General features: G+C 49.1%; 1 protein-coding gene across 2 annotated transcripts; it reads left to right on the forward strand.

Annotated features, from left to right (window-relative positions):
* The first annotated feature begins 1,624 nt into the window (after positions 1-1,624).
* Unc119b (unc-119 lipid binding chaperone B) lies at positions 1,625-14,483 on the forward strand. 2 transcript variants are annotated; one of them, XM_060382564.1, is made up of 5 exons: positions 1,625-1,917; positions 5,567-5,680; positions 9,507-9,618; positions 9,752-9,882; positions 11,509-14,483. In XM_060382564.1, exons 1-5 carry the CDS (start codon positions 1,674-1,676, stop codon positions 11,619-11,621), a joined length of 714 nt encoding a protein of 237 aa, XP_060238547.1. In that variant the 5' UTR covers positions 1,625-1,673; the 3' UTR covers positions 11,622-14,483. The 2 variants fall into 2 exon arrangements, with proteins under 2 accessions (XP_060238547.1, XP_021487477.1); XM_021631802.2 differs by having other exon boundaries at positions 1,630-1,917; positions 9,752-9,924.
* Positions 14,484-17,466: the final 2,983 nt, after the last annotated feature.

Here is a 17,466-nt window from a genome sequence, read left to right on the forward strand (position 1 = left end):
TCCAGAACATACTTTACAACAGTCAGCAGAGAAGACCAGGCCTGCCTGCAGACCTGAGTTCAATTCCCAGAAGCCACATAAAGGTGTGAGGAGAGAAGTGAGTGCTTGGAGTTGTCCACACAGGCACACACACACACACACACACACCCCTGAGAGGTCATTTGTGGTAGAAGAGCACAGCTTGGGCTGGAGGTTGAGAGCACTGGCTACTCTTCCAAAAGGTCCTGAGTTCAGTTCCCTGCAACCACATGGTGGCTCATGACCATCTATGGTGTGATTTGGTTCCCTCTTCTTGTCTGCAGGCAGAACACTGTATAAATAATAAATAAATAAGAGCAGAGTCTTTCCCCAACCAATTTGGTACCAGTGTCACCTCTGTGAAACCTTCCATGACTCTCTCTTTCTCTGTCTCTCTCTCTCTCTCTCTTTTTTTTAAAGATTTTGTTTATTAGCCAGGTACAGTGGTAATACCTATAATCCCAGCCCTCAGGGAGGCAGAGGCAGGGGCATCTCTGTGAGTTCAAGGCCAGCCTTGTCTAAAAAGGAAGTCCAAGTCAGCCAAGGCTACACAGGGAAACCCTGTCTCAAAAAATCAAAAATTAAAAAAAAAATTTATTTTATGTATGAGTGTTCTGTCTGCATGTGTGCCTGCATGCTAGAAGAGGGCATCAGATTCTAGTATAGATGGTTGAGAGCCACCTTGTGGTTGCTGGGAACTGAACTCAGGACCTCTGGAGGAGAAGACAGTACTGTTATACACTGGGGCCAACTCTCCAGCCCCCCATGACTTTCTCTAGTACCCTGGCTACACTTCTTAAAGGGCTGCTTCCCACTTACCCTCTCAGGAAGGGTGACAGGATAGCCTGTTCACTTGTCTTCCCTGGCACAGTGTGAGCTCCCCCATTGACGTTCTGGGGAACTGCACAGGATTTCTCTCAGCCAACTAGGAGGCTCCAACAAATGTCCTTTTATTTCCTGAAGCCTACCTAGGCTGGTGTTTTAAGTCCAGTGTCTGACGTAGCCGGGACCTAGTACTAGCAGCCTATTTCTGCAATTTTACTTTTATTTTATAGGTATGATTATAGGTATAATTTTAATTTTATTTTATAGGTATGAGCACCGTCTGCATGACACTACTTGTGTGAGAGGGTGTCAGATCCTCTGGAAATGGAAGTACAGGTGTCTATACCGTGAGCTGCCACTTGGGTGCTGGGAACAGAAACTGAGTCCTCTGAACGAGCAGCCAGTGCTCTTAAGTGCTGAGCCAGACTCCAAAGACAGCGGCCTAATTGAAAAGTTTTGTCTTGAAGTTTGTCTTCGCACAGCACGCAGTTTGAACAGTCTGTGATAATAATGGCTGTTAACATTTTCTCAAAACACCTGTCCACACTTGATACTGCAGAAGTTCATTTGCCTAAGCCTCTATCTCACTTTATTTTTATTTATTACTTTTTTAAGGAGGTATTTCAGATATCACCGGTGAGCGTGAGGACCTGACGGAGCGCGAAGATCCTCAGGTCCCAGTCCAGCCACATCTCACCTGACCAAAGTTGGCCCCGAAGCGGCTCGTCGTAGGTCGGGTCCCTAGGCCCCCGGCTCCGCCCCCAGGCGCTCAGGCCCCGCCTCCGCTCTCCATAGTTACGGCGCCGTGAGGTGGCGGCCATCTTGGAGCGATGAGCGGGTCGAACCCGAAGGCTGCGACCGTGGGGTCGGCGACTGGGCCCGGCGGGCTGGTGGCTGGCAAGGAGGACAAGAAGAAGGCGGGCGGCGGCGTCCTGAATCGGCTGAAGGTGCGGCGGCAGGCGTCCACACACACGGCCGACGACGGCGCCGGAGCGGCGATCACCGAGCAGGAGCTGCTGGCGCTGGACACGATCCGCCCTGAGCACGTCCTGCGCCTCAACCGGGTCACCGAGAGTGAGTGGCGGGCGCGCCGCGCCCTCCCTGGGCACCGGGCCCGGGAGCCCGTGGCGGGCCGGGCCGTGTGGTGGCGCCGGGGACCGCGCAGGCTGGCCAGGCCCCTTTCCCAGACCCGGCGGCCAAGGGCTTCTCTAGAGTCCGGCCTTATCTGGGCCTGGTCCGACCCTGCCCGCTTGGGACCCCGGCCCTGAGCCAGTTCCTGCCCATCTTGCCGATCAACCCCCGGCTCTCCCAGCCCCCAGGGACGGAGCCCCTACCTGCTGACTCCACCTTTCTCTCGGCTCAGGCGCCTGACAGCCCCTCCCCCACCGGGCCTTGCTCTGGCCCCCTCCCGGGTTGGGAGTCAAGCGGTGCCCTTTTGTTTACAGGTAGCCTGTGCTTCCGTCAGACACATGACTGTTGCATCGTTTGCAGACTTAAGCTGTGCCACCAAAAAAAAACCCAAAAGTTTAAGTTTCAGTGTATGTGCACACTGGCACTCTAAGATCTTGCACCTGACATTATTTTTCTCTAGTGAATTTACAGTTGTGTCAGGGTTTCAGAAGTTTGATTTTTGCATAAGTGTAAGGAATGGTGGGAAGAAGTAGGTGTTTGTTCCCTGATGATCTCTGCCTTTTGGAAACTGCCCAGGCCAACCCTGACCTGACACCCTTTCCCTTGCAGTTACCTTCCCCCAGGAGTTGTTAGTCACCTGGTTAGCCTTGGCTTGCCCTCCTCACCAACCCTGCCCTTGAGACTTCTAACCCTGCTTCCCTGAAGGATGCCGGACTGTCTGCTATGTTGTTTCACGCAGTCCAGGGCTGTGAGGCTGTTCAGCTTGTTACCAGCAGCTCCAGCGACTTGGAAATGGGAGTTTGAGGGAAAGTGGCTATTACTAGTTCAGCCTGTGCAGGAGGAAACCTCCGTCTCCTAAAATAGTTTTAATTTGATTTTGGATGTTTGGGTGGCCCAGTTTCTCAACAGTGTTTGGGCTGGAACTCTCTTTTGCCCGCCTGAATACAACTTTAGATAGTCTTCCTCTGCGGTCCCAGAACAGTGAAAAGCCGCTTCAGTTCTCGATTTTCGTCTGGGGTTTGGAAAGTACAGACATGGTCAGCACCTGGCCACTGACATCCTTTCAGCCGCACCAGTGATTTAGGATCTATAGACATTGAGAGTGATGTTCTTTTTCCATCTCTGCAAGTCCTTAGAGAAAGCTGCAGCCAGAGCTTAGTGACCTTTGGATTTCATCACTCTTAAGCTCTTTGGTTGTGCGAACAAACACTTGCTAAAGATGCAGAACCTCCAGCACACAGCTTTGGAGTTAGAGTAGTCCCCAAGTGTGCCGTCTCCCTGGAGGCTGACCCACTTGTACAGCGTGAAACAGCTGACACAAACAAGCATGCTAAGACAGTGCGGAGGGGCTGGGAAAGATGCTGTGGGGCCAGCAGACAAGGTGACAGCATCTCTGTGATGTAGTTTTGACTAGTTTCTTGGTTTGTTGAAGGCGCTGCTTTGTCCTAATCCGTCTGGCCCCTTTCTTGTGCTGTCTTCCTGAGGTAGGCATGCTTTTGCGTAGCCTACAAACTGAGAACGGTTTTAACCTTTGAAGTGGTGCAGATGTTAAGCTTTTGTTACACACGGTTATTAAACTTGGCATCAGTGTGCGCTAGCTGTTTCATTGTGTAGACCAACTCATTCGCTTATTTCCTGTCCATGGACCTTTGGGTTACAGTGAGGGCTGAGTAGTTACGCCATATACTCTATCTCTGCAGAAATAAATAATCCAGGTTGTTTATAACCTGGCCTTATCCAGAAGAGTTTGATCTGCTTTTTGATACTGTTCACAAATAACCCTATATTATTTCTTACTCAGTATACATTAAATATATATACATTTTAAAATTAAACTTGAAAGATAGCTCAGTGGTTAAGAGCACTAGTGCTGGCTGCTCTTCCAAAGGACTCAGATTCAATTCCCAGCACCCATGTGACAAGCTCACAACTGTCTGTAACTCCAGTTCTAGGGAGTCCGACACCTTCAGGCAGACATATATATAGGCAAAACACCACTGCACACAAAATAAAAACAAATGTGTTTAAGGAAAAAAGAAACTCAACTAGAAAGTACTGTGCTGAGCAGCGGTGGCCACACCTTTAATCCCAGCGCTCAGGAGGCAGAGGCGGGCAGATCTCAGTTCCAGGCCAGCCTGGTCTGCAAACTGAGTTGCAAGACAGCCAGCGTTGTTATAAAGAGAAACCCTGTCTTGAACAGCAACAAAAAAACAAAGTGAAAAAAAAAATTTCTCTGACAATTTCATCCATGTATATAATGTATGAACCATCTCTCTCTGCTTCTTCCCCTTTTCTTTCTTGAATTTCCTAATTTTGACAATACAAGAGGACGTTTGGGGTCTGTGGACATGGCTTAATGGTTAAGATTACTCACTGTACTCCCATAGGACCTGGGTTCTAATCCCGGCACCTACATGGTGGCTCACAACTGTCTGTAACTCCAGTCCTAGGGGATATGGTATCATCCTCAGGCCTCCTTGCACATTGTACCCATGTGACGCAGGCACAACACCTGTACACAATGTTGAATAAGAAGGGCCCAAATACTAATTTATTTGAATGCTTGGCCTCCAGGGAGTGGCGCTGAAAGGATGAGAAGGTTTAGGGGGTGTGGTCTTGGAGGGAGTGGATCACTGGGGGTGGATTTGGAGCTCTCAGAAGGCCCACAGAAGGCCCGCTGTTGATGGGTTGCCTACAGAGCAGGATAATAGTTCTCCGCTATTACTTTAGCACAGTGCTTTTCAACCTATGGGTCATGACCCCCGTGGGGGGGCTGTCTAATGACCCTTTCTTGAGGGGTCACCTAAGAGCACCAGGAAGTACAGATGTTTACATTATGATTCATAACCACAGCAAAATTACAGTTATGAAGTAGCAGGGAAAATAATGTTACGGTTGGGGTCACCACAACATGAGGAACTATATTAAAGGGTCTCAGCGGAAGGAAGGTTGGGAACCTCTGTGCTAGCACCATGTGTGCTGCCATGGAAACAGACTAACCCTCTGAAACTTTCATAAGAGCTGCCTTGGTCATGGTGTCTCTTCATAGCAATACAACAGTGACTAAAACAAAAAATAAACTTTTTATTTTTTTTATTTTTATTTTTTGGTTTTCCAAGACAGGGTTTCTCCTTATAGCGCTGGCTGTCCTGGAACTCACTCTGTAGACCAGGCTGGCCTCAAGCTCACAGAGATCCGCCTGCTTCTGCCTCCTGAGTGCTGAGATTAAAGGCATCCGCCACCACCACTTGGCAAAAGTTAAATTTTAAAGGATATGTTTGGGCCTTGAGAGATGGTTAGTGGTTGGGAGCACTGACTGCTCTTTCAGGGGACCCGGCTTTAGTTCCCAGCACCCACATGGCATCTTAGAACCGCCAGCAGCTGTAATTCTGGAGGGTCATAAGTCCTTCAGACCTCTTCCAGCACCCATACATGTAAAATAAGAACACATCTTAAAAAAGAAAAAAGGATGATTGGTGGAGCATTTTCAGTGAATTGCATAGGGAAAGAACACATTTGCTTCAAAACCAGGGAATGAAATAGATGGTAATTTTGGAAGATTACTTTAACAGCATTGGTCTCTCCTTTTCAGATTATTTATGTAAACCTGAAGACAATATCTACAGTATTGATTTTACCCGCTTCAAAATCCGAGATCTGGAGACGGGGACAGTGCTCTTTGAGATTGCCAAGCCTTGCACATCAGGTAGGCTTGGGTGTTGTGGTCGGGTTCATGTGCTGGCACAGCTGTTTCTGGGCCTCCACTCTGTCCCACTTCCATGACCTGCCATCCATTGCTTGCTGTGGCCTCACCTGCGGATGACACTAGTTTGAAGCTTTGTTAAAAGGCTGATTTTTGTATTTGTGTGTGTGTGTGTATGTGAGTACCTGCATGTGCCAGAATGTCCAGGTGGAGGGCAGAGGACAGCTTTGTGGAGTTAGTTCTCTCTTTCCATATTTATGGGGAGTCCAGGGGTTTGATTCAGGGTGCCAGGATCGTGTGGCAGACACCTTTGGGTGCTGAGCTATCTTACTGTTGCGGTTACGTTTTTAAGACAGGTTCTTACATAGCCCACATTGGCCCAGAACGTGCTGTGTAGCCGAGGGTGCCCTTGAGCTCCTGCGTGCACCCTTCCACCACGTGCTGGGATTACAGGCATGTGTCACCACAACCAGCATAGAAGGTTGACATGTCACCATTCATTGCCCAGGTTCTTCAGTGACTGACTTTGTATAATCATGTCGCTGTGATTGCCTCAGCCAGTTTGTTTGTTTGTTTGCTTGTCTTTGTTTTGTTTGTTGGTTTGGTTTGGTTTTGAGACAGTGTTTCTCTGTGCAGCCCTGGCTGTCCCAGAACTCGCTCTGTCAACCAGGCTGGCCTCAGGCTCACAAAGATCCACCTTCCTCTGCCTCTTGTGTGCTGGAATTAAAGGTGTGCATCAGCATCGCCAGGCGAGGCTCAGGCAGTTTTTACTGAGAGGGAGCTGAGACCCAGAATTTGCGTATGACACTTCCTAAGATGCTGTTCCCGTTCATCCCTTCCCGTTGTCTGTGGTGCACCTCCACCTCCGCTGCAGCTAGACTCTCCTGAGGAAAGCCCTTTCCCTGAGTCTGGGCAGTCTCTTGCTTGCCTTTGATAGTGCCTTAGGCTTCCTGGTTTAGTGGTTTTTCTTTTGTTTTCTTTGTTTTTTTCCAAAGAGTAAAATAAAATCATGTGTGTGCCCTTGTGTGTCCATTGGGAGTTTGTGCACATGAGCACAGCTGCTCTGGAGACCGGAGAGGGTGTTGGATCCCCTGAGCTTCGGTGGCAGGCAGCTGCGAGTGCCTGAGTTTGAGGCATCGAAAGAGCAATAGTGTTGTAACTGTTGTGCCAGTTACACACTCCGGCCCCGTCCAGCCCCATGGTTAGTCAGTCAGTCTGTCTTTCTTTCCTTCCTTTCTGTCTTTTTTTTTTTTTTAACCTTTATTTTTTTGTGCATTGGTGTTTCACCTGCATGCATGTCTGTGCAAGAGTGTTAAGATCTTGGAGTTACAGACAACTGTGAGCTGTCATATGGGTTCTGGGATTTGAACCCAGTTCTTCTGGAAGAGCAGACAGTACACTTAATACCAGACCATCTCTCCAGCCTGCCTTTCTTTCCTTCTTTCTTTCTTTCTTTCTTTCTTTCTTTCTTTCTTTCTTTCTTTCTTTCTTCCTTCCTTCCTTCCTTCCTTCCTTCCTTCCTTCCTTTCTTTCTTTCTTTCTTTCTTTCCTTTTCTTTCTTTTTTTCTTTTGAAAGATTGGTCTTAGCGGGGCATGATGGTGCACGCCTTTAATCCCAGCACTCAGGAGGCAGAGGCAGGTGGATCTCTGTAAGTTTGAGGCCAGCCTGGTCTACAGAGCAAGTTCTGGGACAGCCGGGGCTGCACAGAGAAACCCTGTCTGGAAAAAAAACAACAACAAAACAACAGCAACAGGAAGACCATTCTTGAGTATACAGCAGACTCCGGGAGAACATTTCTTGGCTATAGTGTGACAGAAGGCGAGTTTGGGAACCCCCAGCCACCATCTTCTCAGGTGCAGAGACAGCTTATTCTTTTACTCTGCTTTATTTTTTGGGGTCTGAGACATAGTCACACGGAGCTAGAGCTAGCTTCAATTCCGTGTTAAAAATGAAGATGGCCCTGAGCTGTGCTAGTGTACGTCCACTTACTGCTGAGTTTGCACCGGAGGCTTTTGTTCTGGTCGTAATCTTACGGTTTCTGTGTACATGAGTGTGTGGGGTGGGCAGAAAGGAGGTCAGAGGGCAGCTCGTGGGGGCTGGCTCTTTTCTCCCACCATGTGGCTCGCGGATGGAGCTCCAGGCACCTTTCCTGGCTCAGCTGTCTTGCTGGCCCCTCAACTGTGATTTCTGATGAAACTTCTTTTTTTAATTATTTATTTTAATTTTATATGAATTGGTGTTTTCCCTGCGTGTGTCTTTGTGAGGGTGTTGAGTCTCCTGGAGCTGGAGTTAAAGATAGTTGTGAGCTGCCATGGGTACTGGGAATTGAACCCGGGAAGAGCTCTTAACTGCTGAGCCATCTCTCCAGCCCCTAATGAAACTTATTTTGCCAAGTTCTTTTCATTTGATTAGCTTCTGAGAATGAGCCTGAAACTCTGAGAAGGTAGGTATTGGGATCTCAGAGAAATCGAAAACACTCTCCCACACTGAGACTGTGTCAGGGTCACTCTCCTGGCGTAAGGCCTCAGCCTGCTCTCCAGCACTGGAACACATAGGAAATCTTGGCTCAGCTTGGTTCCCGAGCTCTGGCTCAGCCCTGCCTGGTGTTCCCACTGTCATCAGCCAGTGCTGACCAAGGCACGGAAGCCTCTGAAAAGTCTGCAGCAGATGCTGGAGCTGTGTGCTCTCCATCCTTCCTGGCTCCTCCTTTTGCATGTGCTCACGCCAACATAGTGCCTCCTGCGGCAGGACGCAGGCCCTTAGCCTAGGTGTAAGCCCCAGACCAGGGTCGTTTCCCGGTGCTCCTGGGATGCCACAGGGAGAGATGTTTGAAGCTCCAGGTACCCATGTTCTCAGACTGGTAGAAAATTCCCTTTTCTGTTGGTATTATGACAGTTGTAGATCTTACATCTGGATTCAACAGTAGGCTAGACCAGAGTCAAGCATTGATCTGCGCCAGGTCACATGTTGGTTCCTTGCCCAGCTGTTCTCACCCTTTTCCAGGTAGTCAGAGGACTGCACCTGGCATGGCTTGGAGTAGACATTAGTGCCTTGTAAATCACTGTCTTTAAATTGAAATCGAAGTTGCTCCCAGGATTTGCCTTCTGATAGTGTTTGTATTGTTTGAAGGGACTTTGGGACCTGTTAAGCTTCTGTGATCTTACTCTCCTGGTCAGTGGTTAGCACTGTGACCTAGTCGGTGCGGATCAGAACTCTCTTAGAGGCCTTGTGTCCAGCTTGTGTTTCTTTCTTTCTTTTTTTTTTAAATTTTTTTTTAAATTTATTTCATTTTATTTAATGTGTATTAGTGTGAAGGTGTCAGATTCCTTGGAATTGGTGGTACAGACAGTTGTGAGCTGCCATGTGGGTGCTGGGAATTGAACCCAGGTCCTTTGGAAGAGCAAACAGTGCTCTCTTAACCACTGAGCCATCTCTCCAGCCCCAGCTTGTGTTTCTTGCTTCACTCTAGGACATGTCCACTCCCCAAGAATATATAAAACGTGTTGTTTTAAGAACACACTTCGAGCTGGGTGGTGGTGGTGCATGCCTTTAATCCTAGTGCTTGGGAGGCAGAGGCAGGTAGATCTCTGTGAGTTCAAGCCCAGCCAGGTCTACAGAATTAGTTCCAGGACAGCCAGGGTCACACCAAGAAACCCTGCCTCTAAATATCCTCCTTCCAAAAACTATATATATGTGTATGTCTATATACAGACTGCCTGGCGCAGCGAGTGTGCTGCAAATGGGCCTGTGTCCAAACCAGTGTTTGTCAGGGGCTGTTGTGCTATGTGGATGGTCGTGCACTCAAGGCAAGGCTCTTTGTTCTTCCAGACCAAGACCAGGATGCAGAAGAGGAGAGTGTGGATGTGGATATCAGCGTGGGGCGCTTCGTTCGCTATCAGTTCACGCCGGCATTTCTCCGCCTCCGGACAGTTGGTGCCACGTGAGTGCTGTTGTTTTTACGAGGGCAGAAGAGCATTCTGCTTGTTTGCCGCGAAGATTGTGCTCGGTGGGGTTGAGGTTGGCATCAGAGGATGGAAGAAAAGTAGTAAGGCTTACAGAGATTCCTCCTACAGGGTAGAGTTCACAGTTGGGGACAGACCTGTGTCAAACTTCCGGATGATTGAGCGGCACTACTTCCGGGAGCGGTTGCTGAAAAACTTTGACTTTGACTTTGGCTTCTGCATCCCCAGCAGCAGAAACACGTGTGAGCACATCTACGAGTTCCCGCAGCTCTCTGAGGATGTCAGTATGTACCCTCCCTCATTCTCCAGTGCTGTAGATCCTGAGGGCTGCCAGGAAACCCCTCTGCTCCAGGGGCCTCAATGTACAGAAGAGGGAAGTGCTGGCCTGTGCAGCAGGTCGCCTGACCTCAGGCTCCCTCCCGTCTTCTGTTCCGTGTTGGCCTCTGTGGACTGAGGAAGAGTGACCCAGCACCCTGGGCTCTGAGTAGCTAAGGCGCCCCCTCTCACTGTAACTCACAGCTCCACCGTGTCCTGTTCTCTTTTTCCTCACTGTGGGAGCCGAGGCATTGTGTCCTGTTAGGTCCTAAAGACTGCGTCCTCTGGAGTGAAGACTCCACTCATGAAGCACTACCCAGGGAAAAGCCTCCTGAGATGTGGGGCCGGGCTTTGTGACAGCTTCTCATTTTGGCTTGAGCCGGCCTGGAATATGCAGACACCTGCAAGAGTAGATTAACCGGTAAAGCCAAATAGAGCAAAAGAGTGTGGAGGTCAGTCAGTCTGAGTGTAAATCCAATTGCTGTGGCCTGGATGAGCTAAGAGAACTTAAAATCTATGACCCTTTTTAAAACCTGTGATACCTTTCCCTAAGGGACAGGAGGTGGCACTTGGCTATTAAATCAGAACTAACAGGGTGACTTTAATTGTATTTATCTTCTTTTATTGTGGAAAGAGAGCAAGGCAAGGGTTCAGACAGACAGATAGACAGACAGACAAACAAGTTCCCTAGGCCTCTGTCTGGATCTTGTAGGTAAACAGCACGTCCTTTTCTAGAGTGGCTTTCCTGGTAAGGCGGTGGATGCATACCTAGGATTCCTTTGGCTTTCAGAGGGCAGAGGGCGGGGCATAAGAAGTAGGAGGGTTGGAGAGAGATGAGTAAGGGCGCCCACTATTCTTCAGGACCTGCCCGGTGGCTGTTCAGTCTATAACTCCAGCTCCAGGCCTCTGATGCCCTCTTCTGGCCTCTGCGTGTAGCACACATGTGGTACACAAATGTACAGCCAGCAAAAACAAAAAACAAAACCCGTACACATAAAATAAGGAATATTTTAAAAATTGACAAGCTGGACAGAGTGGTGCATGCCCCTGATCCCAGCACTCAGGGAGGCAGAGGCAGGCAGATCTCTGTAAGTTCAAGACCAGCCAGGGGGATGCAGTGATATCCTTTCTCCACAAACAAAACAACCCAAAGAAGCAGGTATAGAGAGGCACAGCGCTCTGGTTTTACTGGAATGTCGAGAGGTGGAAAGCAAGGCGGACACTAGGCCTTGCCATGCCAGCCAGGGGCACTGAGGAAGTAAGTGGCCATGGCTGAGAGAGAAGTTTGTTTCCCGGAATACTGGCAAGAAGACTCAGGCTAGGGATGACTAAGGAGTTGATGCATCCTCGTTCAGTGCTGTATGGAAGTGGGCGTCAGTTTCATCTGGAGCCTTCCAGTCTCTCGGTTTTTCTTCTGCCCTCATCATTCTGGCAGAACAGAGGCAAACTTTCCACAGCTCTAGTCTATGGACTTTGGAGGGATACTGAGGTTTTTTATACCTAGCTATCAGACAGATTCACATGCTCTGCTTTCCTCCTTCCCTGACTTGCAGTTCGTCTGATGATTGAAAACCCATATGAGACCCGCTCGGACAGCTTCTACTTTGTTGACAACAAGCTGATAATGCACAACAAGGCTGATTACGCCTACAACGGAGGCCAGTAACTGCCGCAAGCATGCACACAGAAGGTCCTTTGCTGCCACCACGAGGCACGCAGGGAGAACTGCAGCTGCTGCCTGTCAACACCCACCTTGAACCTGGTCCAGGAAGCTGCAGCTGGGGTGGTGGTGTTGTGTGCACCAAAGAGGTGCCAGCCAGCAGTTTCTTTTCCCAGTATTTTTCCCCTGGCCCCTAGTTTACAGAGGTATTAGAGTGAAGTAAAAGATTAGGGTAAGGTTCCTGGGATCCAGATAAAAAAGTGTATTTCGGTGTAGTCTTAGCTGTGCACTGGTTCTCTCGACAAGCTCGGCTGTCCAGGCACAGCTGTGCTAGCTAGAAGGCTCGGGCTGGGCCAGCCTGCAGGTCGCCAGCATGCTGCAGATGGCTGGGCTGTGGGCAGCTGAAAGCAGCTCACTTCCCCTCATTGCAGTATCCCTGGTAGTCTGCCCTCCACCTATGCATAGTCTTAAGCCACCTGGAAGAAACTTGAAAAGAGATTAAGGAATTGCTGAGGAGCCCAGACCGAGGCACTGGGATGGGAGGTGCTGCCAGACTGAAGGACAGTTTTGAGAAGGCTGCTTCTCTGCCTTTGGGACCTGCAGCCAGTCCTGAGGAAGACCGTGGTCTCAGCTTCCTGGTGCCTTCCTGTTCTTACTCTGGAGGAGCTTGCTTTGCTCCCCTGGCCATGACTTTTTAGCATCTCTTGCAGAGGCCCTTGTCAGTCTTGTTCACAGAACATGATGTTTCTCCAGTTCAGTGAAGGGCACTGTGCTTTGCTCTTTTTATTCTCGGACTTCTCTTGGGGCGTTTTCACACTGTGTCAGTGTTCTAGCACCTGCAGTGCGGGTGGGTCTCTGAGGATTGATCGGATCCCAGGCTGATGTGGCTCATGGTGGGAGAGGCATAGTTGCAGCCCGGCCACTTCCTTAGTGAGGGCTGACTGTTTGTACACAGCAAGCCTGGAAGATGGGCTCTGGGTAGGATTTGGCTCCAGAACTCTTGAGTCTCTTGCTTAGGAATGTTTTCCTATCTGTTTGCCTTTCTGCTGAAGTCATTCCTGGAACCATCTGCCAGACGATCTTGAGCAATGCATATTCTGATCCTTCCTTCAAACTGCTGAGTGTTTGGAAAGGGCAGCCTAGGCTGAGGCTTCCGCCCAGAACACTGTCCTCAGACAGCTTCCTGCACAGTGAGTGTCAGCTATCCTCATCTCCACTGGCTGACTCCCACCCCTTTGGCTCCCTAGGTTGTCTGTGTGGATGGCTCTAGGACTCTGCAGTGGCTGGGGTCTGTTTGGCATTGGGGGAAGTGTCAGTAGTAAGGGCAGATATGCAGAAAGTATCTCTGAGGCACCGCCTTACCTGTGATGAGAGCAGGGTCCCAAAGTGCTCTGGCCAGTGTCACTCTGGGCTTCCAGAACATTAGTGGACCCATGCTCTGTATCTGGCCAGCATCTGATGATACCATGTGCTGGAAGCGCATGGAACGAGAAAGCTCTAGCTGACCCTTCATGCTGCACTGGATTTACCCACTGAGATGGGAGAGCCCAGGTGCCCTGTGGCAGGTACTTCCTGACCATTCCAGTGACTCTCAGAACTGGAGTCCACTCCAAATCTAGGTGCCTTAAGTGTGGCTCCGCCCACATGCTGCAGGGGAGCTGCTGGTCCATTGCTCCCTCCTCAGCCACACGTCAGCACTCTACCTTTCCTCACGTGGCTCCTCTGCTGGAACCTGCATGTCCTTGACAAGCTTCAGAGTGCTTCTTGCTCTGTTAGAGTCTGGTTCCCAGTATTGAAGTAGCTACTACCCAGGATGTGCTTCCTGGCGCTGTGTGGTCTTTGCTCAGTGCAGCCCGCGATGGGCTGCTGCTGAATTCTGGCACACTGTTTTCTGCCTGCAGTGCTGGCTTTTGCTTGGAGAGCCCCAGAGGATGTAGGAGCAGGGCCCACTGGCTTGAGAAGGGCTACATCCCCTTTCCAGCCAGTGTGGTCTCATTGAAGACTACTCTGAGCCGCATGCGCTGTCGTGTTGGTTGGATGGGGCGGTCTTCTGCTGCTGCTGAAGGGCCAGTGGTCCGCGTCTGGCTGCTTAGGGAAGCGTCTTGCTGTTTGCTGTAAGGAGTTTGAAATTCCGATTTTTGTACCTGACTTGGGTAAACTGGAAGTCATACTTTGAAAGTAACCGAAGAAGCAGAGGCCGAGTTGGAAGTCTTAACTGCCTGGAGTACCAGCCATGCACAGTGGCTTCCTGTGACACAGTGGAAGAGGAAGTCAGTGCTCCGGTGTAGGAGCCATGCCTCAAACCAAAAGCAGGGATCTGAACAGATGGCAGCTCCCAGGGGGACCTGCCCCGAGCAGCTGGGCAGAAAGAACCCTTCCTGGTACAAGACAGATCTGCTTGAACTCCATCTCTGTCCTCTGCCTTGGGACCAAGCTGCCCTTCAAAACCACAATCATAGGAGTCAAGATGGCCAGTGTCTAGGCTGAGATCAGCTGTTGTCTTGCACACACCTGCAGCTTCACCAGGCCCTGGGCATCTGATTTTCGGTTCCTAGGGACAGTGCTTTGTGGTGTCTGGGACGGACCAGAGACTCAGATTCTCAGAATGTCCGAACTTCATGTCCAGAGCGTCATAGCCACAGGGGTTCTGGCAGAGGTAGGCTCACCCCTTGTTTCATAAAGAATCATGTGCTGTCACTGAAGTTGTGAAAGTATTTTCCTTGTAAATCTATTTTTCACAGACTATATGAAGCATCTCTGTCCTTCCCACTTCACCCAAGATCCTCATTCCAAAACAAACCAGGTGATTTTATTTGTATAAGATGTTATTTTACCACAAGAGACAGTAATAAAAAGATTTTCACAATGTGTCTGCTCTGTCTGTGGGAATCTGGAGGCATGGGTCAGCAGGGGGTGGGGTTCCTAGTTTCTTTGCTTGGCTGTTGCATGTCTTTTGACTTGGGTATCACTGGTTTATAATTGGGGAACAGAATTGAACTTCAGCAGCTTTTTCTTCAAGTGTTTCTGCTGTATGTCTCACACAAGGACTTCCAGTTAAACGTCACGGGATGGACGGAGGGATGGCTCGGCAGGTAAGAGCACTGGCTGCTCCTCCAGAGGACCTGGGTTCTACTCACCACTGTCTTTAACTTTGGTTCCAGGGACTTAAACACTGCCGTCTAGCCTCCGAGGACACCGGGCACACATGTACACAGACAGACATACAGGGAAAACACCCATTTACACCCATATATGTTTTAAAAGACAGAGCTTTGCATTTCTGTAGTTTTATTGGCATTTGGTGGTGCTGGGGATCAAATCTGCTACTTCAGGCACACTGTGCCCGTGCCCTTCGTGGAGCTGTGTCGCAGCCCTGAAGGTGGGCTTGATGTGTATGTGGTAATAAAATTGACCTTAAAATGTGTTTTTGAGGTGAGCAAGGTGTTAACACACCTTTAATGCAGCACTTGGGAGGCAGACACAGGTGGATCTCTGAGTTTGAGTCCAGCCTGGTCTACAGAGGGAGTTCCAGGACAGCCTGGAACTACACAGGGCTACACAGAGAAACCTTAAAAAAAAAAAAAGGCACACTGTGAGGCTGGGAGAACCATCTTAGCTGATGGCCCATCAGTTACGAGTGCTTAATGTTTTTACCAAGGACCTGGGTTTGGTTCCCAGCACCAAGTCAGGTGCCTTGCAAACACCTACATGTAAAGATATATTAGAATTTGGGGGCTTTTTCTAGTTACCTGCTCTAGCTCCCAAGTAATGAGACATACCTATTCCATTTATTCAATAAGCTTTAAAACTGCAGCTGGGCAGGCATCCATCCATCCTAATGCTCTGTTAGTTTTGCTGTTTTCTAGCCTTCTGCGCAAGTTACTTGCCAAGTTGGTCTTGCCTGTGCTGCTTTTGCTCCACCAGGTCAGTCCTCACCTCCATGGTCATGTCCGTTTCTTCTGTCTGCCTCACTGTTCTACATGAGACCCCTCACTGGAACAGAAGTCTCACCTTATCTCCTCTGCCCAGTCCTAGGCTGCTCAGCTTCTTTATTAACCAATCAGAGATAATTGGGGAGCAGTGTTTATACAACATTGATAAAAGAAATTCTTCATAGAAATGACAATGCCCATGCCTGGACTGCACTGTAACCAGCTCTGGGGCACGGAAAGCATCTGAACACACAGCACACCAGACCAACCCCCAACACCTATAACTTCCAGTTACAGGGGATCTGACACCCTCTGGCCTTCACAGGTACTTGCATACACACACACACACACACACACACACACACACACACACACACGGTACACACGAACTCATGCAGGCACACACATCAATATTAAATCTTTTTTTTTAAAAAATGAGTACACTTTGGAGCTAGGAATTGCAAGTATATGCCATCAGGCAAGAGGATTGGAAGTTCAAAGGCAGCCTACATAGCAAGATCCTGTTGTAGAAAACAAGCAAATTCGAAAGCATAGTTTGGGCTGGGGATATAGCTCAGCAATGCTGGGCTTGCCCTGGATTTGAGTCCCATCACGAAAGGAAACAAGAGCCAACCCCCACACGTTTTGACAGGTACAACAACCTTATCCCCCACCACAGTCACTACACAGAACATGTACATCACCCGCCCTGAACACCCCTCACCTCCTAAGTGTTTGTAGTTCTCCCTGGCTCAGTCCCTTCCAGCCAGTCCAGTTCTGCCTCTCTTAGAAAATGTGTATATTTTCAACCAAAACATTTGTAAGGGTTGGAGAAGGCCCAGCAGTCAAAAAATGGGTACTGCTGGTGGTGTATGCTTTTAAACCCAGCAGGCGGATCTCTGTGAGTCCGAGGCCAGACTGCTGTACAAAACAGGACAGCCAGGGCTATCCCAAGAAACCCTGTTTCAAAAAATGAAAAAACAACACACACACACAGACGTGTGAGGAAGGCTCCTTCCCCATGCTCCCTCAAAAAAAAAAAAAAAAAAAACAAAAACAAAAAAAACACACACACACAAAAAAACAAAAAACCCTCATACTTTATACTTTTTTTTTAAAAAAGATGTGTTTATTTATTGTGTATACGATATTCTATCTGCATGTACACTTTGCAAGCCAGATGAGGGCACCTGATCTCATTATAGATGGTTGTGAGCCATCTCTAATGAGGACCTGTGGATGAGCAGGTCCTGTGAACTCAGGACCTGTGCATGAGCAGACAGTGCCCTTAACCTCTGAGCCATCCTCTAGCCCCACTTCATACTTCTTGTTCCTGTCTTCTGCTTCCTTTGTGTCTCTCTCTCCATCCTCCTGACTTCATATTATTCTCCATGTTTTTTTCCTGTGTTCACTTCCTATGAACTGGTTGCTTGCCTCACCTCTTGATCTATGGTTGATTTTATGTAATCCTGTTTGCAGGACTCAAGCAGAAAGCTCTTTGGATTAAAAGTGTGTGATAGGGCTGAGCCACACCACAACTAGAAAGAGGTTTTTCCAGTCTCTGGGTTCACAGTGTGATCAAGTATCCTCCAACTCGGTTTATTGTTTTCTAGGAAGTGGACCAATCCCCAGGAGGACATGAGATCTTTGGTGTGCAGGACAGTGCACAGTACAGTGCCAGGTACAGTGTCTGGTTCCTGAGTGCGTGTGAACCAGGAGGGCATGAAGTCAGAGTCAGACTTGCTGAAGGTGGACTCCATGGGCCAAATGACATTGATAAGAGTTTTTGGGACAGAATGGAGGTATTCTGAGGGTGCCAGCACTCAACCCTTGGCATTAACGGACAATACCCCATTCCCAACAGGGCTCTGTTCCCCAGCTAGGAGGTGCATAAGACAGTAGCCGGTTTGGAAATCCAC

The sequence above is a fragment of the Meriones unguiculatus genome, chromosome 4 (assembly GCF_030254825.1).
Source record: "Meriones unguiculatus strain TT.TT164.6M chromosome 4, Bangor_MerUng_6.1, whole genome shotgun sequence".
Lineage (NCBI taxonomy): Eukaryota > Metazoa > Chordata > Mammalia > Rodentia > Muridae > Meriones > Meriones unguiculatus.